This window comes from Peromyscus maniculatus, chromosome 3 (genome assembly GCF_049852395.1).
Source record: "Peromyscus maniculatus bairdii isolate BWxNUB_F1_BW_parent chromosome 3, HU_Pman_BW_mat_3.1, whole genome shotgun sequence".
NCBI lineage: Eukaryota > Metazoa > Chordata > Mammalia > Rodentia > Cricetidae > Peromyscus > Peromyscus maniculatus.
The window spans coordinates 57,847,524-57,873,703 of record NC_134854.1 but is presented as its reverse complement, the minus strand read 5'-3'; the positions used below and the strand labels follow the sequence as shown (position 1 = coordinate 57,873,703).

The 26,180-nt window shown below is 37.2% G+C and overlaps 1 protein-coding gene across 3 annotated transcripts in view; it reads left to right on the top strand.

Annotated features, from left to right (window-relative positions):
* The window catches only part of Exoc4 (exocyst complex component 4), an 810,377-nt gene that overhangs the window by 114,702 nt on the left and 669,495 nt on the right, over positions 1-26,180 (top strand). For all 3 annotated transcript variants that reach the window (XM_076566558.1, XM_006990369.4, XM_042273016.2), the window contains exon 6: positions 16,899-17,142. In XM_076566558.1, coding sequence (XP_076422673.1) covers positions 16,899-17,142 — 244 coding nt within the window. The remainder of the gene's footprint in view (positions 1-16,898; positions 17,143-26,180) is intronic.

The following is a 26,180-nucleotide window of genomic DNA, read 5'->3' as shown; positions in this document are numbered from 1 at the left end:
TGTTATTATTGTATCTTTATAATTTTTAAGTAAACCATCCTACTAAGCCTGGTGCTGTGGATATTGCTCTGTGTGCTGTGAATGTGTTGCTCCGATTGGTTAATAAATTAAGTGCTGATTGGCCAGTAGCCAGGCAGGAAGTATAGGCAGGACAGAGGGAGAGGAGAATTCCAGGAACAGGAAGGCTGAGTCAGGAGTCGCCAGCCAGACACAGAGGAGGCAAGATGTAAAGATACCAGTAAGCCACGAGCCAAGTGGCAAGGTATAGAGTTATAGAAATGGGTTAATTTAAGATGTAAGTTCTAGCTAGCAAGAAGCCTGAGCCATTAGGCCGTACAGTTTTAATTAATATAAGCTTCTGTGTGTTTATTTGGGTCTGAGTGGCTGCGGGCCTGGGGAAGGACTGGAGAAAACTCCAGCTACAGCCTGGTTATGTTAATTTATGTCAATGTTGCTGAGTCATTGTCCAATTGAAATAAAAATTTTAATTGTTTATAAAGAAATTATAGGTCAGCTTTGTAAAATGAAAGTGCTATATACATTTCAAATAAGCTAAAAGTGCCAATTACAGCTTGTTACATGTGTTATCTTTAATAAGACCAATTTTACTTTCTGATGGGCATTTTATTCTGTCAATTTCTGGAATTAACAATGTCATGTAGTGGAATTCATGTTCCCACAGTGACTTTTGTTGTTATTAGAAAAGTCTGGAAGAACCTCATGCTGGCTTAAGTGGAGCCAGGACCATTGTGGAAACCACATTTGGAGATATGTAAAAGTCTTTCTCTTTAAAAGGATTTATTTCCTGGACTGTTTTGGATACTGTCGCCCTTATGACTTTCCTGGGTGGGAATGAAAAAGAAGGTAAAGTTATAATATTGATTCATATTAGTAATAGCCTAAGCTACGAAGTATTTATTGCCTGCTAGGTGGGAAGCAATGTTTGAAGTGCTTTACTTGAATGACTGAGATGGGTATTATTAGTAGCTTCATTTACATACAGGAAAACTGAGGCACAGCAAGGTTAGTAATTGGTTTTAATTTTCCCAGCTGATTAAGAAGCATCTGGATTTCCATGCTGGAACTGAGTTTTTAAAATCAGTTTGGTGTTGTCGATAAACAAGCTGTGCATTGTGTCTTTGTTTTCTGTACATAAACATGGCTTACCCAAAATAAATTTGTTAATTATCTTAAAGTTTTGTAGGTTGGAAATATAACACAAGCTCAGCAGGTAAAGTGCTTACTGTATAAGGTCTGAGTTTGGACCCTGAACATCATCTAAAAGCTGGGTCCTGGAGCCAGGGGTGCTGGCGCACGCCTTTAATCCCAGCCCTCTGGAGGCAGGCGTGTAGAGCTCTGAGAGCAGCCTGGTCTACAGAGGGAGTTCTGGTACAGCCAGGGCCACACACAGAGAAAGCAAAGAAAGAATAAAAAGCTGGATACAGTAGCATGTGCCTGTATCTCCAGAGTGGGAAGAAGGGGTGTGGAGACAGTTAGATGCCAGGGGCTCACTGGCTAGCAAGTCTAGCCAAAAATAGCAATAGCAAGCTCCAGGTTTAGTGAGAGACTCTGCCTTAAAGACAAAAAAAAAACAAGGTGGCAAGCCATAGAACACATCTGATCTTGACCTCTGCCCTCCATGTACACAAGCATGAGTGCATGTGCACACACACACACACACACACACACACACACACACACACACACACACACACATCCTAACATGAAGCTGGTTATCATGGTAAATCCTAGCACTCAGGAGGTAGAAGCAGGAGGATAAGGAGTTCAAGGTCAGCCTTGGTACATGGAAAGTTAGTGGCCAGCCCAGACTACATAGTACTCTTAGGAAAAACAAAACAAAACATAACACATGTCTCATTGGGCCCAAATCAAAGCATTTACAGGACCATGTTTCTTATTGCAGGTTCTGGGGATTCTTTTTCCTTGTCTTTATGAGGTTCTAGAGGTGGTCACCTTTCTCCTTTCTCAAAAGCATCAATGGTGCTAGGTGACAGTTTTCCCTCTTGTATTTCTCAGACCCACATTTCTGCCTTTTTCCTACCCTTTAAAGGACTTCTGTGAGAGGACTGAGCTCACCTGGGTACTTCAGGCTAATCTCGATATCTCAAAGTCTTTAACTTTAATAATATCTGAGAGTCTCCTTTGCCATGTAAGGTGACCTACTCATAGGCTTTGCGGCTTAGGCATGAATGTTTTGGGGATCCTTCATTCTGCTTACCATACTCTGCAGAGCTGTTTTCTGTCTTAAGTTATCTTTAAAAACCAATGTGTGAAAAATTTGACATTTGTGGAATTCTATGGTGAAATCTTTTTAAGTCATTGCCATTCTAGTCCTTAGGACTCGATTAATCTGAATCACATTATTAAGAGATTGTACAAGCGAAGAAGATATTCATTATGGAGAGAGTGCATAAAATGTTACTAAGAACATATAAAAGCTTGGGGCTGGTGAAATATACCATAATAAAGTACAGAAATTTTGTCTAATTTTTGGTTCAGAACAGCAAGTCTTTAGTGTCTATTTGTGGAGTACTCCACAAGTCAGCTGAGAAAGTAATAGACATTTTCAGCAGGGAATTTGACATAGGCTCTTAAAACTCCCCTCTCATCTTGTGAAACAGTAGGATTGAGGGTGTAATCCATTAGAATTGACACTTTTATAGAGGAAGTTCCAGTAGGGAATCCCCAGGCAGAACGGATTTCCCATTGGGGTGCCATAAATTAAGGTTGGAGGTGATTCCTGAGAATGTTCAGGTTATTATTAATTAAATGAGAATTCTGATTGCTTCTGGATGAGTCATTTTGCAGATGCCTTATTTAGAGGTGTAAGTGTGACTTTTCTCTGAGAAGTTTTCTATCATAGTTTGTAAGTGATGCTTTCCAAACTGCATTTTGTTGTTCAATGGATGCAACAGTGCTAGGAAGTCATTTTAGGGCAGTTTTTGTTATTACCACTATGAATGTCATCTTTTTATTCATTATACTTAGGCATATTTAAGAAAAGTTATTTGGAATTACATGTGTGTATGTGCTATCTGACTGACTAAAGTACTCATTTATAAATTGCAAAATTGAGGCACAGGTTGGCAGAAGCAAGTAACATTAAAAGGCAAGTAATTGGAATTTGCATTTCTTTCCTACTACATATGAATCAGATTACAAATGGCATAATAAAGAACAGGGAAGATTATGTAGAACCAGAAAGAAAAGTTTATACCTAAAAGATTATTTATCTGTTAATCAATAAAACAAGCTAGTAGAATAAAGGGGGAAAATATGAGCATGCGTTTTTCTTAAGGGAAATCTCATGCTAGTAATATATAGAAAAATATTAGTTAATCCTCTATTATTTCAAAAATCATTTTCCTATTTAGGAAGTGATTCCATTGAGATCTAATGCTTGGTTCAGTTACATCCACATTCCATGGCTTCACTTGGCCTTATGCTGGTTCCGTTCTTGTGTAGTCTCTGTCACGTCATTACAGTGTTTTGTAACGTATGGGAAAACTACTGTCTCATTTAGATGTAGTAATTCATCTAAAGAATTAGAAAGATTGGGAGAAAAGCCAGTAGTTGTAGTAAAAATGTTGGTTTAGGCTTTTGAACTCTCAATATATCCTTCCATTTGGCCAAGAGCCTTTGAAAAGTTTGTGACTGAGCAAGCACTCCCAGGCATTTCATTTGTGGCTTCTTGATCCATTTTATTCATGTCCTGTTGGGCTACTATGATCATGACTGTAGCAAAAGTGGACTTTTTACTGCTTTCATTTTTGATACAACATAGATCAAGTAATAAAACTTAAAAAAGAACACAGATTAAATTTTTTCACATTACTGCTTTTTTCTTGATGTGCATCTTATTTCATATAAATCTTATGTAAGACTTAATATTTATTTGAGGAGTCAAGAGATTTGACATTTAAATAATTTTCTCAACATAGAGTGGGAATTGTATGTTCCAACATAAGAGGACATGAAAATTTTTTTTTTTTTGTGATATATATTTTTTATTTTACAATACCATTCAGTTCTACATATCAGCCATGGGTTCCCCTATTCTCCCCCCTCCCACGCCCTCCCCTTACCCCCAGCCCACCCTCCATTCCCACCTCCTCCAGGACAAGTCCTCCCCCGAGGACTGTGATCGACTTGGTAGACTCAGTCCAGGGAGGTCCAGTCCCTTCCTCCCAGACTGAGCCAAGTGTCTCTGCATAAGTTCCTGGTTTCAAACAGCCAACTCATGGAATGAGCACAGGACTTGGTCCCACTGCCTAGAAAAATTTTTTTTAATAGAACTCACATGTAGAAACAAGTGATGTTCTAGTTTACCAAAATGGTAGGACTCTTCTCGAATTACTTCTGACCTTAGTGAATGAAGTGAGGAAATGGCCTCTCCTAGGTATGGTTGAGGAGCAAGTTTTTATTGTAGATAGAAGGAATAAACATGACTAGCAGACTGAACCATGCCATGAAAGGAGAGAGAGAGTTAGGGGGAGTGAGAGAGGAAGAGGAGAGGAGAGGGAGAGGCAAGAAGCCCAAGAGGGGACCTAAAGGAGTCAAGAGAAGAACTAAGAGAGAGAGAGCGCATGGCCTAAATGGCAGGCAGGGTTCTATAGAAAGAGAAGCTGGTGAAGGGGAGTAAAGCCCCTGGGCTGGAGAGGTTTAAGGTGGAGGGCAGGGTTAGAAGAGCTGAGAGGAGCCACTAGTTTACTGAATGTCCCTAGAGGCCATCATGTTCGTTGGTATCCTATTAGTGACTATTAGTCACCACAGTTAGACATTTGCCCACAGTTTCTTTGGGACCTGACACTTTGGTTAGGGACTTCATTGGCATTTCAATCAAGTATTCCATTGTTTTTCTGGGTCTGGCTGATTTTGTTTAGGATTATCTCCAGTTCCTTTTGTAATTGTTTTCATTAAATGCCTGTGTTGACGTCTATGATAAATCATATGTACAACTGAAGAAAAATATAAGGGGAGCCAGATAGAATAGTAAGTTACTGGCCATATATTAATAAATACAAAAACAATCAAGACCAGATTTTATTTATTTAAATATATTTACTACAAATATTATAAGAAGAGATTACATGATTCATATCTTAGAGATCAGTATACCATTAACGTGTGAGTCCCACTAGGTTAGTACTTCCTCATCCCTGTTTCCTGTTTTGTAAACTACAGAATATCAATTATTTAAAATGATGGGTTTCATTTTAATATTTTCATATAGTCATTTCCTATATTTGAACATGGCTAACTCTCCACTACCTTTTTTCCATTCTTTGCCCCTTACCCACTGCTCTCCTTCCTGGCAAACAGTCCCCTCCACTTTCATGTCTTATACACATATTTTAAAATATATGTAGAAGAGAACTCTTGTGGTATTTGTCTTCCCGAGTTTGCCTTTTTTTAAGTCTAATATGATTATCCCCTTTTCCATCCATTTCCCTTTCAAAGAACATTGTCTTGGTCTTATTTAGGGCAGAACACAACTTCATGGTATATATGGACCACATTTTTGCTGTTTGTCGATGACTAATTTAGACTGGTGTCTTTTTTATAAATCAGGTGACTGTAGATACATGGGTTTATTTCTGGGCCCTCTATTCTGTTCATATGTGTGTTTTTGTGCTACTGTCACCCTGTTTTGGTTACTGTTGCTTTGTAGTGTAAATTGAAGTCAAGTATTGTGGTATCTCCAGCATCTCCCTTCCCCTTAGATTCTTTGGTTGTCTGGGGATCTTTTTGATGGAGATTGTATTGAATCTATAGATTGCTTTTGTTACTACAATCATTTTTACACTATACATTTTACCAATCCTTTAACTTGGGATGTCTTCCCATTTATAGGCTATTCATCAGTTTCTTTTTTTTTTTGGTTTTTTGAGACAGGGTTTCTCTGTGTAGCTTTGTGCCTTTCCTGGAACTCACTTGGTAGCCCAGGCTGGCCTCGAACTCACAAAGATCCGCCTGCCTCTGCCTCCCGAGTGCTGGGATTAAAGGCGTGCGCCACCACCGCCCGGCTATTCATCAGTTTCTTAAAGTTTTCTTCATTGTAGAAATCTTTTACCTCCTTGGGCATACTTATTCACATTTTTCTTCTGCTTTTATTGAATATTGTAAACTTTTCTGATTCCTTTTTAGTATGTACATTATTGGTATATATGATGTACTGAATTTTGTTTGTTGACTTTATATCCTACTACTTTGCTGAAAGTATCAGATACGAGGATTTCTTGTGGACTATTAGGGTTCTGTAAGTGTAGGATAGTGTGCTCTGTAAATAGGAATACTTTAGCTTCTTCCTTTACTGTCTCTATCCCTCATCTCTGTCTTTAGCCTAGGAAATCAAGCACCGATTTGAGTATGTGTGGAACATGTGGGCACCCTTGTCTTATTCTTGATTTTAGGGGACATGCTTTTATTTTTTCCCCATTCAGTATACTATTAACTTATAGGTTTGCTATGTCCTGCTTTTACTGTGATGAGGTATGTTCTTTCTATTAGTAGTTTCTTTTTTTGGGGTGTGTGTGTGTGGTTTCGAGACAGGGTTTCTCTGTAGCTTTGGAGGCTGTCCTGGAACACACTCTATATACCAGGCTGACCTCAAACTCACAGAGATCCACCTGTCTCTGCCTCCCAAGTGCTGAGATAAAAGGTGTGCGCCACCACTGCCCAGCTTATTCCTAGTTTCTTTATGGCTTTTATCATGTGGGGGTGTTGAACTTTGCCAAAGACTTTTATTGCATGTTTTGAGAAAAATCATCTGATTTCTGTCCTTAGACCTCTTTATGTGCTGTATTATACTTATTGGTTTGCATATGTTAAAACCATCTTTTCATCCTTTGGATAAAACCAATTTGGTCATAATATATAATTCTGAACGTTCTTGATCTTTGATTTTAAGAATTTTCTTGAGAAATTTTGCATCTGTGTTTGTCAAAGAAATTGGCCTATAATTTTTTGTTTTTCTTTTGTCTTTATCTGGTATTGTTGTCGGGGTAATACTGATACTGTAGGGTGAGTTCAGGAGTATTCCTTCCCTCTATTTTTGTAATGGGATACTTTGAAGAACATGCGTGTTCTTTTACATCCTTGAGCAGTGAATTCTGAGTTTTTTTTTGAAACTATTACTACTTTCGTCTCATTGTTATCAGCCTGTTGGGTTTTTTTTCTTTTCTTAATTTTGCAGGTCATATATATCTAGAAATTTATTCATTTTTTCTAGATCTCCTGGTTTTTTTTTGTTTTTTTTTTTTTAATTTAGTATTTCAAAGAATTCCATAATCGTTTTCTGGGTTTCATTAATATCTGTGGTAGTGCTCCCTGTTTTGCTCCTAATTATACTTCTTTGAGATTTTTCTGCCTTTCCTTTGGTTATTTTGTTGAGGGTTTGTTAGTTACCTTCTCGTAATTAACTCTGTGTTCAGTGCTTCTTAGTGCTGCTTCTTTAGTCTCCGTTTCATTAATTTTTGCCCTATTCCTTATTTTTTTTCTGTCTCCCTATTTCAGGCTTGGTTTATTCTTTTGTTTTGAGGTTTTTGTTTGTTTGTTTTTGTTTTGTTATCTCTCAATTTTTTTTAAATGTAAAATCACATAAACTGTTCTTTTAGAACTGCCTTTAATGTATCTTAGAGTATTTGAAAAGTTGTGGTTTTGTTTTCAGTTGATTTTAATTTAAAATTTTCCTCTCTGATTTTTGTGACTCATGATTATTCAAGAATGTATTAATTTATTTCTGTGTGTTTAGTTTTTCCTGTTATTAGCTTCTAGCTTTTTCTACTATGATCAGATAAGATACAAGAATTTATTTTGTATTTGTTACTAATAATTTTGTTACTCATACTGTGTTCTATTTTGAAGAAAGTTCTGTAGATTTCTGACTAGAAATTTACTGTCTTCACCATCTCTAAGTTCAATGATTTATGTGTATTTACTCTGCTGTGCAGCTTTTGTCTAGAGCTTGTTCATCTTTGAGAACTGGAAGTCTGTACCTTTTGAGCAACAGCTTTTCCTTTCCTCCCCTCCTTAACTCCTGGCCTGGAGCATGAGCTTGCTATCACTGTGAGTGACTACTCTGTACACTGCATACCAGTGGAATCACAGTGCTTGTCCTTTGTGACTAGCTAGTTTGCTCAGCATGATCTTTTAAGGTAAGCCCATGTTGTAATGTGTGTCAGAATGTTCTTCCTCCTGTTCCATTGCTCAGATACTGTGTGTTGTTTGTCCACTCACCTGTTTATGGACTCTTGGGTTGCTTCTACCTCATGGCTCCTGTATTAGTGTTGTGCTGTAAATATTTTCTTTATCATCTCCTTTTAGATCTTTTGAGTTGGTGTCCAGAAGTAGACTTCCTCGATCATATGGTGATTCTATTTTTAAGTTTTTTGAGGAATAGTCACAGTGTTTTCACTGCAATTACACTTTTTTTTTTTTTATGTTCTTATCAACAGTGCATATGGGTTCTGTTTCTTTACACTTGTCATTTTCTTTCTTGGTTTTTGATAGTAGACATCTTAATTGGTCTGAGGTTATATTTGATTGTATTTTTAATTTGCATTTCCCTAGTGATTAGTGATGTTGAACATCTTTTTATGTGTGTATCGCCTATTCGTTTGTCATCTTTGAAAATTGTTTACTCATGTCCTTTGCCTACTTTGTAATTGGGGCAGTTGTTCTTTTATTGGCAAATTGTAGGTGTTTTTTATTTTAGATATTAACTCTTCTTCAGATATATGAATTCCAAGTACTTTCTCGTGTTTGTTTTATTATGTTGGTTGTGTCCATTGTGGACCTTGATTCAAATTTTGATGAAGTCACATTTGTCTTTTCTTTTTTTGGCCTGTGCTTTTAGTGTCATCTGTAGGGAAGCCTTGTTAAGTGAGGTTTCTGAGCCTTTGGTTCTGTTTTCATCAATGAGTTGTATTGTGTTAGATCTTATGCTTAGGGCTCTGATCTATGTAGAGTAACTTTGTGTGTGGTGCCAGGTAAGGGTGAGTGTCCACCTCTAGTTTAGGAGATGTGTGGAATCATCTTTAGCAGAATAGTGCTAGGCTGCTTTCCCATCACCAGTGGGGGGGGGGGCTTGTTTCCCAACAGCTTTTCTAACATGACATCTGCCATGCTTTCCCGTTTTTAATCTAATAGATGGAAAATAGTAGTTTGAGCAGCTGGCCTCAATTCGCCTCCTGTTCAGCCTTCTGAGTACCTAGGACCACAGGACCATGCTGATGAATCTGCTAGATTTTCTTTTTAATTTGAGACATTTATTAGTTTCACCTAGGTACATTTTAGAGTCGATTATTTGGGATACATTTTCCCAGATACTCAATAGACCTTTGTAAGTTTAAAAAAAAAAAAAAGAAAAGAAAATTTGTGGTAAAAATCTTGTTTTGTAATTTTATATAATGAGTCTGTTTTAGTGTTTATTTTGTATTTTTCATGCTATTTTTTTTTCTGTGCCTTGTTTCCTGTTAAACTACTTTCTCTTTGGTCTTTTAAATCTTATTTTTCCCCACCTTTTTCTGAATCATTTTATCTGAAATATCTTTTAAATTTTCTCATGGACATTTTATACTTTTAAAACATGTATGAGATAACTGTCTTTTTATTTTACCTTTTCCCTGAGTTTGGTCACTTTTTATATCTTCCTACATTTTATTTATGTCTATGTTTAGATTTTTAATTTCTGGCAAAAGGTAGCTTAACATTTCTTCAAAAATTTTTTTTGAATATATTGTTTACATCTAGTGTGTTGCCTTCTTGTTTTCTTGTGTTTTGTGTTTTTTTCTTTTATTGTGTGTATTGGTGTTGGGTTTTTTTGACTGTTTTATGGTATGCCAGTATGAATTGTTCAATATTTTTTTTTCTTGTTTTTGTGGCACAGGAGTATTTTAAAGACTTTTCAGTTCATTGGCTCCCTCTTCTGTTAGTATAACAAAGTCCAGATTTATTTATGGATTTAAAAAAATTTTTTTTGGTGGTGGGGAAAGGTTGTATATTGTCTGAATTTTGGCTCTCTGATATAAAAGTACATTAAAATTTTTAAAATTATTTTTTAACTGTTCATTAGCCAGAAGGCATTTCTCTCTTCTTCTTTATCTTAATCTTACTGCCCTCTTTTATAAGCTATACTTTAAAATCTGCTCTTTTGGGTTGTGCTTGTCTTTAAATCCCTTTCCTTGTAGTCAATGCACCAATCCACTTGGATAAGATTTTTGTATTTGTAACCACAAATAGATGTTGTCTTTTATGATGATGACTTTGCAGTGATATTGTATCATCCTTAACATTATGAATTCTTTTCATTATAGTTATTTACCATTTAGTTTTGCCAGCTACAAAACCTGTGGCAAGGTCTGTGAGACGGCTCAGGTAAAGTGTTACACCTGTGGTGAAGGCCTGGCACCCGAATGGGTTAAGTGCTTGGAGCCCACTGAAGGAGATAACGGACTCTACAAAGTTGCCCCTGACTTCCACACTGCCATAGGAGATTAGTTCCCCCAGTGTCACGTATGCGCACAGAGTCACACACGCTGACTGTGGCAGTGCAAAGGCAGGGCTGAGCATGAGATGTGCTTTCTAGGAATATTATTTTAAGTTACAGTTGTTTTGAATTTGGAGCAGCTTTTCTCCTTTCAAGCTATCTGCCTGTCTATCATCCATCTATCATCTATCTATCATCCATCCATCCATATATCTATCATCTTATCTATCATCTATCTATGTACCTATTGATGAATTTTGTGTGTTTTTTTTATTCTTATTCCCCTATATAGTTATTGAAGAAAATACCAAGGGATGGGGGAACCTAACAGTCACATTGCTGATCTGGCAGTTCACAAAGCTGAAGTTTGCAATGTATACCCTTTAAATATTTTTCTTGTTGTTGAGTTTTGATATCATACTATTTTATTTAAGCACAACTCTGTAAGATTGATAATAAAATATCTACAGATGAAAGGGTAAAGATCTGTTGCTGGAGAATTTCTCTCCAGCTCCCACTGCCAATCCCGCCAGTCCCAGAGCCCACTTATAAAATAAACACACAGACTCTTACATTATTTAAACTGCTTGGCCAATAGCTCAGGCCTATCATTGTCTAGCTCTTACTCTTATATTTAGCCCATTTCTATTAATCTTTACTTTGCCACATGGCTCGTGGCTTACTGGTACTTTACATCTTCCTTGTCCTGGGGGCGGCTCCAGGCAGTCTCCCCTCTCCTTCCTCCTTTCTCCATTCCTTTCTCTGTTAGTCCCACCTATACTTCCTATTGGCTATTGGCCAATCAGGGTTTATTTACATATAGTGATATCCACAGCAGAGATCATGGAAGATTAAATAATTGAGAATGATCTCACACCTGGAAAGTATAGAGATAATCAAAACTAAAATTATATGACTTTAAGCTCTTACTCTTTTTTCCCTATATCCTGTTGTTTACCTAAATAATTGGACTTAAAGAGTATCGACAATGGATTAAAATCCAGTACATTTTATTGATTATCAGTGTGAACTCTCAGTTATTTTATTCATCTGTTCTTACCCCTCTCTTTATCTTGTATGCCAGTTTTATTTTAGCAGCCTCTGTGATTGTTCCTTCTGGATCTTCAAAGGTCCTTCCTCTAAATAAGTTAATGGGTATTAAGCTCTGTTCCATGATAAAAAGATTCAGTAGATCATTAGTTTTGTTTTAAGATACCTTCGCGCACCGCCCCCCCCCCCCCTCAAGACAGGGTTTCTCTGTGTAGCTTTGCGCCTTTCCTGGGGCTCACTTGGTAGTCCAGGCTGGCCTAGAACTCTGCCTCCAGAGAGCTGTGATTAAGGCGTGCGCCACCACCGCCCGCCTTAAAATACTTTTTATCATTGCTTTAAACAAGTTTACTATCTTTCCCTGTTGAACAACACTAGTCCTTAGTGTATCTGTGTACACACACAATGCTTTCAGGTCAGCAGGGTGGAGTCCTTTTCTGTGAATTGATATCCTTGTTCTGTCTACCTCAGATAGTCTCCTTTTTGGCAGCCTCTTTTCTGGAGTGGGGTGTTTTATTGTCTGTAGGTTTCTTTAAGGTAATTTAATCTGCACCTTAGGGGTTCTTAGCTAACATTTTTGAAGTACCTTAATCAGGAATCTACACTCCAGGGGTAGTTAGTTAACATTTGAAAGACCCTAATCAAGATTCTGTACTCTAGAGGCAACCAGTGCTTCAGTTACTGTTCTCCTCTGCACCAGTGGGTGCATTAATTAGAACAAAATATGTAAGGAGTCATTTTTCACTGGCGAAAGGAATAATACTAAGATATATATTTGACCAAGAATTTCCTCAGAGAAGAATGGAGGATGAGAATTGGGGGAGATCTACTAGCCTTCTTGCTGAAGTAGGAGCTTGCTCTGCTCCTGGGCTTGTGACACCCACAGTGAATGGGTTTCTCAGGCCAGTGGAGCCCAGGAAGGGTCTGCTAGCTAACACAGATGGGCCAATCCTAGCTGTCTTGTCCGCCTTTCCATCAGGAGATCACTGGCTCCACACCCTGGCTCCGTTCATTGTTCACCTTTCTTGTCTTCAGCAATGTTACTGTTTTCAGCCAGACTATTTCCTTTCAATTTCAGGAATTATATTTTATGTGTAATTATGTAATAAAAAAAATTGGATATCTCAGGAATATGAGTTATAGTGTGCTTTTTGAGGCACACAAATTATTTTTTAGTGGCGATTTCTTACTGTTTTTAAGACTATTGTCAGGATTGCCAGGTCCCATCTGTGGTGTAGCATTGTAGACAGGTAATTTGTTTGATACTTTAGTGCTCCAACTAACTTGACAACTTTTCAAATGCTCCTTGATTTTTTTACTCCTTTTATTTTTTGAGATGATATAATTACATCATTTTCCCTTTCCCTTCTCCCCTCCAAACTCTCCTGTGCACCCTCCTTTCTCTCTTTCAAATGCATGGCCTCTTTTTTTTTTTTTAATTAATTGTTGTTACAAAGGCTCCTCTTTATATTGAATTCTGCTCAATACCGGCAAACAGTTCTTTTCTTACACAGAGCTAATATTGTTTAAATACAACATGTAATTCAAATTACATAGATTTAAATCATTTATTGTATAATAACTTTACACAATTTGTATATTGTGCATAATATAATGAATGACATCTGTCAAGAGTTCCTATAGTAAACAATGCCATTGTATCGTGCCCTAATTAACATGTACAAGCAGTAGTGCTAAATGATACAATATGGCATATTCAACAGTGAATTAAAGGGCCTTGTCTTCTGCAGTTTTGTCATGTGTGTGGTAAGCCATGATACAAATTGCTGATTTTATCTTATAAATATTGAAGAAAGAAAGCAGCCAGGGGCTGATGGTCTAGATTTTTTTCTATATTTATTTGTGAAGTCATTAAACAAAAAGTATTTAGCTTCATGAATAGAGTATTTACCTTGTTTGCTTGTTAATTTTTGTTCAGCTTCTGTGGGATAGCGTCTTTCTGTATATCCCTGGCTAGTCTTCATCTTGTGGTTATTTCAGGTGTGTGCCATCATGCCCAGGCCTTTATCTGCTAATTTTTTTTATGTGCTGTTAGTAATACAGGTATACATATAACAGGCTCTAGGCCATGTAACCAGAGATGGAGAGTTAATGTGAATATGGAAGTCTAGAGCTTGAGAAGGTCTTAGCTATTTTTTCCTTAATCCTTTCATCCATTCAGTCCGGTGAGACCCTCCTTCCATGTTTGCCCTCAGCTGTCTCTGTCTGTATCCACTTAGGTCTGTATAAACAAAGTGGTGTGGAAAATAATAAATACTTGGAGCCAGCAGGATTGTAGGATGACTAACAAGGTAAAAGTCATCCTCATTCTGTAGTGTGTTACATTAGCCTATCAGGCAGTAAGATTCTAGAAACTACATTTGATTCATCTTTAGTTGTTAGGATCTTTAGAACAATATAAAGTTGAGGATAAGAGAATTGGAGATGAAAGTAATATATTTCTAGCTTTAAAATATCTAATACCTATATACTGAGTATCCGCTATTGCAATTCAGGTGCTTGGAAATGATGTGGACATGAGGAGTTTGGAAAGATGCACAAGTATGTTATGAGTATTGCGTGAAGCCTTATTGAATTTCAGTTAAATTATTTTTGTAATTTTTTTTCTCAGTGATGCTGTCTGACCTTGTAGATGTTTGTGAATATTAGACTAGTCACGTTGATTATATTACCCTTTTACATTGCCTTTTAATTTTCAGCTGATGTAAGTGAAATAGATAATATAAATCAATTAATATTGGATCTGTTAAGTATTTATGCTTTAGGTAATTTCAGGAGACAACAAAAAGCTAAGTTTTTAAACAGATGTGCTGTTTATGGCCATGGCATTTCAGTATTCATATCTTGCTTATGTGTTGCTTTTTAATGACCTAGTTCTCATATTAGTGTGCATTTAAGTAGCTGTATGCCATGTCATTGCAGGCCATAGTGACTTAAACTATATTTACCTTATCATCAGTCACCCTAGGCAGGGAGCTGTGATGTTTAGGTGGCTCTTTGTATGTGTCCTGTTTGTGACTCGTAGGTGTGCTTTTTACCAAGAGCATTTTGAACGGGTACATTTCCATTACTTTTCTTCTTGCCTGCAGCTCTCCTTGTAGTTCAGCTTCATTTCCTCCTATTCTATGCTGAATTGAGGCGGCTCCCTGCTGCTGAGTACTTTCCTTGCCTTGCTGTGGGGATGGATTTGCTAGATAGAGTATTTCTGTGGCCTGAGCTATCTCACATCTTCATGTATAAAACAAAACCAGGAACTGAAATGTGTATTTTTTAGAACATTAGATTTGGAAGTATTGATGATGTTTTAAAAACTTGTCTTCAGATTTTTTATCTTTTGAGGCTAAGCCTCTGGGTTCTACTTCGAGTTCCATTAGTGTTAGACATTATTTTTGTTGAGTACTGTATCATTAAACGTACTCTATTGTACTGAATGCCCTATGAATATAGTTTCTCTCTGACTTTCTGGGAGCCTAATGAGTCTAATAAGACATCATGGACACATATATAGAGGATTTATTCATAAGAATGAGCTTACATAAGTAACTGTATCTTGCATGTTACTAAAATACCTTTGGTCCATATTTAAGTGCATATTTTATGTTAAAATATACACATCATCAAGCTTATATTTTAGTCATTTAAAATGCATAGATCAGTAGTATTTAGTATATTCATAGTGTGTGCCGACAGTACCCCCATCCATCTGCATAGCTCTTTTCATCTTGTAAAACTCAAAACTCAGTATCTATTAAGAAGTAACTACTCTTTTCTTCCTTTTCCTTGTCCCTGACAAACATCCTTCTACTATGTTTCTAGGAATTTTGACCCTACTAAGTACATCATTATAAGTGGAATCATGAAGTATTTGTCTTTTGTGACAGTCTTATTTCACTTAGCATAATGTATTAAAGATTCATCCATGTCAGGATTCCCCAGTTTTAAAGTGGAATGACATGCCACTGTTTATGTAGATTACATTTTGCTAATCTGTTCATGTGTTGGTGAGCACCTGGATTGCTTCTAAATTTGGCAATTATGGATAATGCTGCCATTATAATAATGAATGCTGTGAATAATGAATCATTATGGGTATATAGATATGTAGTTGAGAAATATGGTTCATAATAGATACTGGTTTAGTTTGTAGCTTTCTTGTGCTGTCTTTGTTTGGCTTTGATATCTAGGGCTTACAGGCATTTTCAGGGATATCTAGGTTGTTACATGGATGCTAGAACACAGACTCCAGTCCTCATGATTGCTGAGTCATCTCTCCAGCCCTAATATGGCTTTTCTCATGTAGTTTTTAGTAGGGACAAAGATCTCAGATCATCAAATAATCCTCTCCACTTACTCACAGGGGTTAAGAACTACTGTGTGAGGCTATGTCCTCCTTTTTAAGAACAGATGGTTTGGGTAAAGGCTATATTATAAAGAACTATAGGGATATTTGGCATAAAATATAACTTGTCAGAAGGTTTTCACTGATTATAACAAAGGTCTATGAAAAATATCTCTCTCTCTCTCTCTCTCTCTCTCTCTCTCTCTCACACACACACACACACACACACATCTCTCTGTCTCACTCACTTTCATAAACAAGGTCTCATTATGTATGCAAGGTTGGCTGGAATTTGCTACCTAGCCCACACTCACTTTGAAATGCAGTCCCTATGCCTCAGCCCCTTGGTAGCTGGGATTGCATGGTGTGGTTCACCATGCCAAGTCACACATGTGTTTGAAGCAAATATAGTTTCTTTGGTACCTCTTTTTTATTATATTTTCCCTCAAACTCTTCTCTTGGTAGTTATTCAGTACCTCTTTACTATTGTATTTTTCCTCAGACTCTTCTCATATGTTGTTTTCTTACATATGTTTCTCTTCATTTCTTTTTTATTTGTTGTAGTTATATACTTTTGCCCCCTACATGTATTTATAACATATTTTATTCCCTCAGCTTATCACTTTTATCTAATGAGTAGGAAGTTGAGACTTGGGGGTTGAGTCCCCAGAGTTCTCCTGAAATACCATGTATGGTATTTTAGAGATAGCATGTACTTAATTTATCAACAGACTTGGGTCAAAATAGTCTTTGTAAAACTAGAGATTCGCATCTTCATATATAAGTGCTTGTACATTCATTACTAACCAATTAGTTTGAATTGGGGGCTGCTGCATATTACTATGTAACTTAATGTAATAGAAAATTTCTCTGATTCCTTTCAGAGAATAATCAAAGCAGTGATTTTTATTAGTCTTGCCATGCTGTTCAATTAATGTGGAAACTGGATTTGATATTTCTGGTGTGCTTTTTCTTTTGCAGTGAGGGAGATGAACCTACAAGACATCAAGGAGGACTTGGAGTGTGATCCAGAGGAGAACAGCACTCTTTTCATGGGAATTCTTATCCAGGGACTGGCCAGACTGAAGAAGATCCCTGAGACAGTTAAAGCCATTAAAGAGCGTTTGGAGCAGGAGCTAAAGCAGATTGTGAAGAGGTCAACCACTCAGGTGGCAGACAGTGGCTATCAGAGGGGAGAGAGCCTCACTGTGGACAACCAACCAAGGTAGACCAGGGTGTAGTTTGGTGTTGGCTTTTCTTTTTCTTGTATGCTTTCTAGGGTGGAGAGTAAATAATTTATCTCCAGGTAGGTTATTTTCTTGAGCTGAGAATACTATATTCCATATATACTTAGGCCAGGCATTGTCTATCTTGCTTTGATTTGTTGAGAAAATTTAGGCCTACTGTTCATATTCACAGACATTGAATGAGAGATACAAGTCTGTTTCTAATGAAGAGTGTTTATTACCACATATGTTAATAAATCAAAGGCAAGAAAGAATGGAGCAGTTGTTGAACATGTGTTAGGTACCAAGCTGTCTCTGAGATAATTTGTGTGTATTATTTCATTTAGTTTTCACTGTTACTCTCTTGCTAGTTATTAGTGTCCACATCTTATAATTAGAAGAACTGAGACTCAGATTGTAGTTAGCTTATGTTTGGAGGCTGGCTGGCCTTGGAATTGAATACATGGCTACGTGATTCTGAAGTCTGTGGCCTTTTCTCTGTCTTGTGTTTTCCTCTTCATCATGTGGTGATATTTGTGAATAGGAAAATAGTAGACATTCCTACATTTCCTTAAAACAATAAGTAAGATTTGAATTTCAAAGTTTTTGTTTCATACGAGAACATGACAATTATATTTAGGTCCTTGAGGTGGCTATTACACCCTGGGAGAACGTGGTTTTCAAGTTGGATTTTAGGGAACAGTAGTCCAGTATTGTATGGTAGTATTTGAATTAGGAGTTAGTTAAAAAAAAAAAAATCAGAATTACTGTAAAGTGATCTCTTCCTTCTTGCCTCTTTCACGTCTACCCTTCTTTGCCGACACATGCCAGGCATATGAGGCTGCAGTGGCACGGAGAGAGAACCATCAGGGAAGATTTTAGTTTCTTTGGAGAACAGAAGGCACATTGATGTGGTGGTGTGTTCTTATAATCTCAGTGCTCAGAAATCTGAGGCAGGAGGATCTGGAGGTCATGGGCAGCCTAGACTACAGAGGGAGACACTGTCTCAAGGGGGAAAAAAAGTCTCTTGAGAAGCAATAATTTCCTCATTTGTTTGAATGGTTGTACATGGGGATGGCAATGCAGCTCTGCTGTTTTCACTTGACATGCCACATGCTAAAACAGACCCTAAGCAGAAGTAAGGAGAAGGAACACTAACTCAACCTAGACGGTCTCTGTAGCATGAGTCTTAAAGGTCTTATTAATGAAAACAAACCCAGAGCCAGGTATTGGGGTGAATGCTGAAATATCAGAGAAGCAGAACAAGCCACAGCCACCTCACCTGGCCAATTCCTCAGCTGATCCTCTTTCCTCAGACTGGAAGCCTGAGTCCTCATCCAGAATGAATCTCAGCTGAACTGTGCTGCTCAAAAGCCTAAAAGCTTAACCAGGCTCTAGTTCCTAGTCCTCACGCCTTATATACCTTTCTGCTTTCTGCTATCACTTCCTGGGATTAAAGGCGTGTGCCACCATTCCTGGCTTTCTCCAGTGTGGCTTTGAACTCACAGAGATCCAGATGGATCTCTGCCTCTGGAATGCTAGGATTAAAGGTGTGTGTGCCACCGTTTTCTGGCCTCTATGTCTAGTAGCTGTTCTGTTCTCTGACCCCAGATAAGTTTGTTAGGGTGTACAGTATTTTGGGGAACACAATAGCACCACAGGTCTCAGACTTACTTTAATATTTTGGAAAAGCTAATGTATTCTATTCATATTTTCTGAATTTTTTTGTATATTTAAATAATACTGATATTGACTTAAAAACCTTTCAAAAATAATTCTCTTACGAAGTTCATTCAGAAGTATTATAATTGTTAAAGGACCAACAAAAAATCTTCAAACTACTATCTACCTGACTACCATTAAGGATGCATCAAACAGATGGTTGACGAACATGGATTTTGGAGAGCAGATCTGACAGTATTGGAGCTCCTGGTACCTTACAGGGTTGCCTGTTTTAGATGAGGTTAATGGTTATAATGCTTAGTTAGAACATCATACACATGCATTTACATGCCAATGCATATGTTTATTATCGGTGCCTTCTCCAATCTTCATGTGTTTCATCACTCATGTTGTGATTCAGAGATTCAGAATTGAACTTTGCTTTTCTTCTTTCTTTGCTTGGTGCCTGGATTTCTGCAATGACCTTTTGACACTTTGCTAATGAATACGCTAAAATTCTGCTTTGCTATTCCCAGATGAATAGACTGAACTTTCATAGGGAAATAGCATTAATATATACTGGAAATAAAGCAAAGGGCACAGATCAATAACTTTCCTGCAGCTCTCATTATAGTTGCCCTAAAAGCAGTGTCTTTCATAGGATTTTGACCTCTTTTCTCTTCTATTGCTTCAGCTGTTTCCAGAATTTAGGAGCAAAGATTACATCAATAGAAGTAGAAAGTCAGCTCCTTGCCCCAGGAAATTCTAAATAGTTTTCTGTGAGGAATGAGTCAGCAGTAGTAGAGGCCCTTTTTACTTTCTCTCTCTCTTTCTTTCTTTTTTTTTTCTTTTAAAGATCTCCTTCCTTCCTTCCTTCCTTCCTTCCTTCCTTCCTTCCTTCCTTCCTTCCTTCCTTCCTTCCTTCCTTCCTTTCTTTCTTTCTTTCTTTCTTTCTTTCTTTCTTTCGGCAGAGTACATTTGGCTACTAAGAAGCAAACAAATGTTTCTGTTTTTCTGTATAACATAATTCCATTTTATAAAAGCCAAAATCTACATATTTTTGGCCAGAATCCTTTATTATGAATAGAATATTACAGAGAAAATAGTCATTTGGGGATAAACCATGTTATTAGATCAAAGACTAAATTCTTGGACTGGGATTTCAAATGACTGACAATTCTGAGCTGACCTCTGGCAGCTAGTTTCTGATAGTTGTAAGGTCCCTTAAAACTCAAGAATTAATTTCCTTAAGTTAATCACAGTCATTCCAAAAATGATTAGCAATTGTTGCTTCCAGGGCCTTGGAACTTTAGAAAGGATATTATCAAATTATTCCATGAGGCATGCATGATGCTTATGTGTTGTTGAAACTTTCCTGAGATATTAGTGACATCTGTTTCAGAAGGAAGTAAAACCACAGTGGCATTATTAGTGTCATCATTATTGTTATTTTACTACCTCAAGCCTATTATTACTGGAGATAGAAGAATCTGTTTTCAAAACCTTAAGCAAAATTGGAATATAGGCAAAATCCCCATCCATTCCCAACATGCGCATTCTCTGGCTAACCCTAATGAAATAAATTATTCTAAAACATTTATATGCAAATGCAACTCTGAGGCAAGGCCTCAGTACTGTAAGTTTCCCTGGAAGTTTCATTGTTCATCTCTATCTTGTTAAATATATTGTGGTTGTAATGCATTGTAGGCCTGTTTCCATTTGTCTTATGCAAAGCGAGTTAATGTTGTGTGGTATTTTGCTGGAAATGGAGATTGAGCGAGGCTATTGAATTCCATCTTGCTTTAATTTATACAAAGCCAGAATACTTCCTTCATCAGCTTAAAAAATCATTTTGGTGACCTACTTTTTATTTTTTATTTTCCAGACTATCCTTTTATTCATATTCATAGGAGAAATATTTTATCTTTTTGGTTCTTCCACTACCTGTAATGTTTATAAGCTTCTGTACACTGGTAAAGGGAAATGCCCAGCAGCTGTTTGGCTGCTCTTACTGACTTGGTAAGTGTTAACTCGGTGATAGGTACCTTGCTAACCTAGCACAACCATTTGCTACTTATTGTTCCCCTCAAAGGCAAGGCAATGTCTTCAACTTCAGATGGCCAATGTGGCCACAGCCTCTGCAGTTTAGAACCAATTTCTTCAATTTTTACTGTCTTGTTTATTATACCCAAAAATCTAGCCAATGAGATTTTCATATTATTATCATTGTGTCAAAAAAGCCAGAAGAATTTCTATAGTAGTTCACAAATACCAAAAGTGAGAGGAAAACATTGAAGGAAAAAAAAAATGTTCTCATAACTATTAGATCTTGTCAAGAATAAGGAAGTGAGCCAGAGGAGGTGGTGGTGATTGGATTGCATATGACAGCTACTCTATTTGGTGTATATCTGAAGGCAAAAGCTCACTGAAGAGAGATGCTGAAGGCCTGCTATACTGGTAAACTGCTGACCTGGAAGAGGGTAGGAAGAAATGGATGAGTTTAAAGTTTCTGTGGGGTATGGATCAATCATGAAACTGAATTTTAGTTTAGCAAAATGTCATAGCTCCATAAGGCTTTGTTTTAAAGAATATTTTATTATATATAGCTATCTGTATATATTTGATTATTTTTTGATTATACCTAAAAAGATGAGAAGAGAGAACTAGCTTGCCCCATTTGGTCTATAATTTTATACTCTAGTAGAGTGCCCACTGGGCGTGTAGTAAGAGTTTAATGAAAGAATGAATCCCACATAGAGTGAATATTTGCTATGGACCAGAAACTAGACTAAAATGCCAAACAGTCAGACATGGCGCTGTCTTCATGGAGTTGCAGGGGAAGAAAGGCACCCTCAGATCAATACATTGTTTCAAACAATAATAAAGGTACAGGGACAGGCAGAAGGTACCTTGGAAGCATGTGCTTAGGTACCTATCTGGAAATGGCTTGTATGACTATTGCTGTATTGAAAGTAAAGTAAGGCAGCATTCATTGTTTACACTAGTTGTAGCTGTCAGGCTCATCCATTTGATAGCACCAACTTGTTTTTCTAGTTGTGCAGTCAGCATGATATCAACATCTCAAATGTGAGAAGGAAAAGAACCAGACCTTTGCCTTGCTGGGCAGTTCCTGCTGACACCGGTGGCTTATTAAATTTTGATGAATACTACCAAGTGTACTTCTATTAGAGATGCACATTTTCATGTTATGGATAATGTTTTAGGGTTGTATATTCCCTTGCCAGTACATTATATTGTTAGATACTTCTATATTTGTCAATCTGAGAAGTAAAAACTGACATTTCTAGTATAGTTTGGGTTTGTTTTTTTCTTGTCATGAGTAAGATTACAGTTTTCATTTGTATAACAATAAGTTGTTATGCTGTCTGAATTATGTCTGGATGTAATGCTTCAAAATAAGCTGGGTTGAGAATAGGTGCAGAACACAAAGTCAGACAAAGGACACTTACTGAGTCAGGGTGCTGGATTATGGTTCTTCATTATCTTCTTAATTTCAGTTTTTCTGATGTTTTTCCCTATATACATACAGAGGCCACACAGATTATAAATAGCTACTAAGTGACTAACAGTTTATTTATTTTTTGTTTTTTTTTGAGACAGGGTTTCTCTGTATAACTACTCTGGCTGTCCCGGAACTTGGTTTGTAGGCCAGGCTGGCCTTGAACTCACAGAAATGCCTGCTTCTGCCTCCCCAGTACTGGGATTAAAGTGCACCAACATGCTCATCTTGTGGCTAAGTTTTTAAACAGAGTAGCTATTCTATTCAATCAAAGGATCTTGCTGCTTAGAAATGGTACACAGATTTAAAACTCTTGAATCGTTTCTCAAATATTCTGTATCATTTTAGGATTGTAGTTGATAATGTGTAGCTGATAACCACAGAAGGAAAACCACAGATGTGTGAGGGCTGCTCTATGTTTACATGGTTCTGAAGGAGAGCCATGTACATTAAATCCAATCCTACTTACTGTGCTGGATCATAGTGTGCTGTTCACTCCTTTCATTTCGGCCTGCTATGTGTCTGTCCTGTAATTGATTGACAGGGTAGTTCTGTGCTTGCTGAATAATTCTAACACCAATCATTACCCACTTTTTAGTTCCTTCCAGGGTTAATATTCATCTCATTTCTCACCACCTCCCCCACCTCCTGTCTCTCAGCCTGTGAAGACTGTAGCATTTTCAAAAATGCATAGGATTATTCCTATAAAGTTTGAAAATGTATACTTTTACAATATTTTAAAAATCTGGAGTCTAGAACTTAGTAGGAGGACCTACAGATATCAAAAGGCATGCTTATAAAGTGTTTTTATGTATGAGAAACTCAAAAGGCTCATATTCCAAGGTTAACTCATAGTACAAGTACAATATTTGTGGCAAGAGAAAAATGAAATATTTCTCATTATTTCTTTAGTCCTATGGCTGGAATCAGGCATGTGTTTCCCTTTCAGATAATAGCATTTCCTTTCAACTCTTCTGTCTGTATTAGTTACTCTTCTTCTGAGTGTCTAAAACACAGGACCTGGTAGAAATTGGTCACTTTATTTTGCAGAAAAGTCATTTGAGATCATCTTTGAAGCAGGGTCAGGCATTTGTCCTTGTGGCTTCTGGTAGCCATTCCCAGGCACAGCATGTAGCACCTGGACATGCTTAGAATCAGGAAGGGCCTCAATGCGATTTAGATGAAGAGTTAATTCAAATCAAAGCAAGCGGGAAGCAAGTAAATTTAACTTCAGTGATTATGATTCCATTTGATTGAATCTCTACTTTTGATTACACGTATCAGTGAGAACATGCTTTAAATACACCCAGCTATTAAATATTGAAGGGTATGAAGAATGAACTAGGGACATAGTGAAGAAACTCCACCATTCTTTAATGAGCATGTATCATTCATGACTGTACTATTTGTTTTTAAACAAATGAAAGGAAATAGTTGTTTTGAGTGTGGGACTTACTGTTAACTAAGGTAGATAATTCATTACCATGGATGATCTTAAGTCTCTGTACTTTTAATAAGACTTAAATGTTAATTACTAACAGCTCTATAACAGATGAAGTGAGTTAGAAATATCAGTATGTTCACAGTTACCTTGTAAACATGAAGTTGAATTGCTGGCTTTCTGGTTGTACATTGTCCTTTGCTTGTAGTCTCTAGAAAAAGGGCTTGTGATTGAATCGGCTGGAATTACTTCTCAATAATAAATTTCTTAAAGCTTTGTTTGCATTTGACAGAGTTGAAAAACAATCTGTTCTTGCTGTCTCTTGTATATCAGGTTTAAATTAGAGATTGGACATGTTAAGGGAATAATGTTTAATAATAATAAGGAAATAGAGTAATCTCTTTCATGGATTGTTATAACTGTATTTCAGTGTCACCCTTCATGCTGTATCAAGGTCACCTCACAGACAGATGGACAGACAAATACTCTGATCAATTGAGAATTTCTTCTTGATGATGAGTAGGAGCAATGCAGGTGTGATCAAAACCCCTTCATGTATAGTTCAGGCTATCTGGACCCCTCAAGCTTTTGGCCTACCCCCTTGTTATGGTCCAATGAGTTTGTAAGATGGGGTTAAATTTGTGTTTGTGGTGTGGTTTAGGATCATGCCTAATACTTTTAACAGGTAAATAGCTATGATAAAGAGACAAAGAAGATAGTATCTTAATAGTAAGGGGGAGTGAGTAAACTGGAGTATGGGTGCAGGGCTGGCCATAAGGACTCTGTTAGGTGATTCTGAGACATGCACTCCGGTTTGCAAAGCAGGCTGCCATTTGGCATCTCACCTGAGTCAGTCTCACAACTGGCTTCATCACAGGAGGGATATTATTACTAATCCCAGATTTGTCCAAAGAGATGTAAAATCTGAAATAATTTGACAGTTCAGAAAGCTTACTGGTGGTAGATTTAAGATTAGAAGTGGCCTCTTTCACTGTGTAAGTTTGCTACCTTATATATATGGGTTTCTACCTCCTTTCCTGGACCTGAATTTGATTTTTCTCAGATTGAGGAAGTGTTTGTACTGACATACCCATTCTCTTGCTGCATGCCCCCTGCATTGTGATTCATGATAGGCTCTCAGAGGCTACTGAATTTGTTCAGGAATGGGATCTGCAGCCACAGAGGAAATGAGTCCTGATTAGCTCACTTTAGACTCAAATTTAGTTACCTCAAAAATTACTCAAGTGTGTAGCTGTGTGGTCACTACACGACTGTGTGGATACACAGGGTTCTGTGGAATGAAGACACAGAGGCATCTTAAGAATGAATTTAGCCTATCATGGCTGCAGAGGGGTCCAGCCTCGAAGGACTGAAGCACTCTTCCCTTCACCTAGGGCATATTTATTTACTCTTTTTTATAGTTTAGATAGTTAATTTCCATACCTTCAAAGCAACCCAAAAAAAGTTCCCAGAGACAAAATGCCAGGTACAAATTACTTGAATTATAATCAGGTACCTCGGTTTTCCAGGTTTCCTGGACCAAGTTTTGCATAGGCCTTTGATCCTTGGGGGACTCTCTGATCCTTGACTCTCAAACAAGATTCCCATAGGGTGATAAGAGAAACAAAAGGTATGAGAAACAAAAGGTGTGGCTAAACAAAGGAAGGATTAGGGCTAGGTGCTGCTTTCTGGAGCCAAGCCAGGAGCTCAGCAGGAATGCCACCATACAAGTGGCATGTACATTTGTACACTGAGAGTCACATACAACCTAGTACCAAGAATCCTGAACCTTAAGGTATGTTATCACACAGAAGAAGGTTTATGGGTAGTTGTGTTTAATGTTCTGCTATTATGAAGTACTGCTTTGGAATAGGGAAAATGCCTTTAAAAGAGCAACTTTGATATTTATATTTAAAAGGAAGAAGGACAGGACCTATTTTCTAATTTTGGCCACTACCTTGCCACACATTAGAATTAGAAGTTCATTCAAGGTCATCTCTCCTGAATTCAGAAGCCCTATTTGACAAGGAGGGAAGGAAACAGGGAAGAACAGACTAGAGCCAGGGCTGTTCATTGCTAGTCTTCATTCACTGTGTATCGTTAATAGTGTTGTTCTGTTCTTTTCATAGTGCAGATGGAGAATTAGTCAGCATTTTTCAAATAGTATCTTTATTTTTTTACTTGAAGTAATGTGATAAAAATCATCTCTGCCTCTTAGAAGTAGCTTTTAGATAACCTTGAAAATTAAATAGAGGTTATGTCCTGTTTAAAATGAAAGATACTAGGTTATCAGAGCTTATTAAGAAAATGTTTCTGTGAAATACATGCCAGCAAAGCTAAGACCATCTTGATATGATACAGTTGATGACTGATTTATTTTAATGTTCATAGAAAATATTAACTCTGAGTGTAGT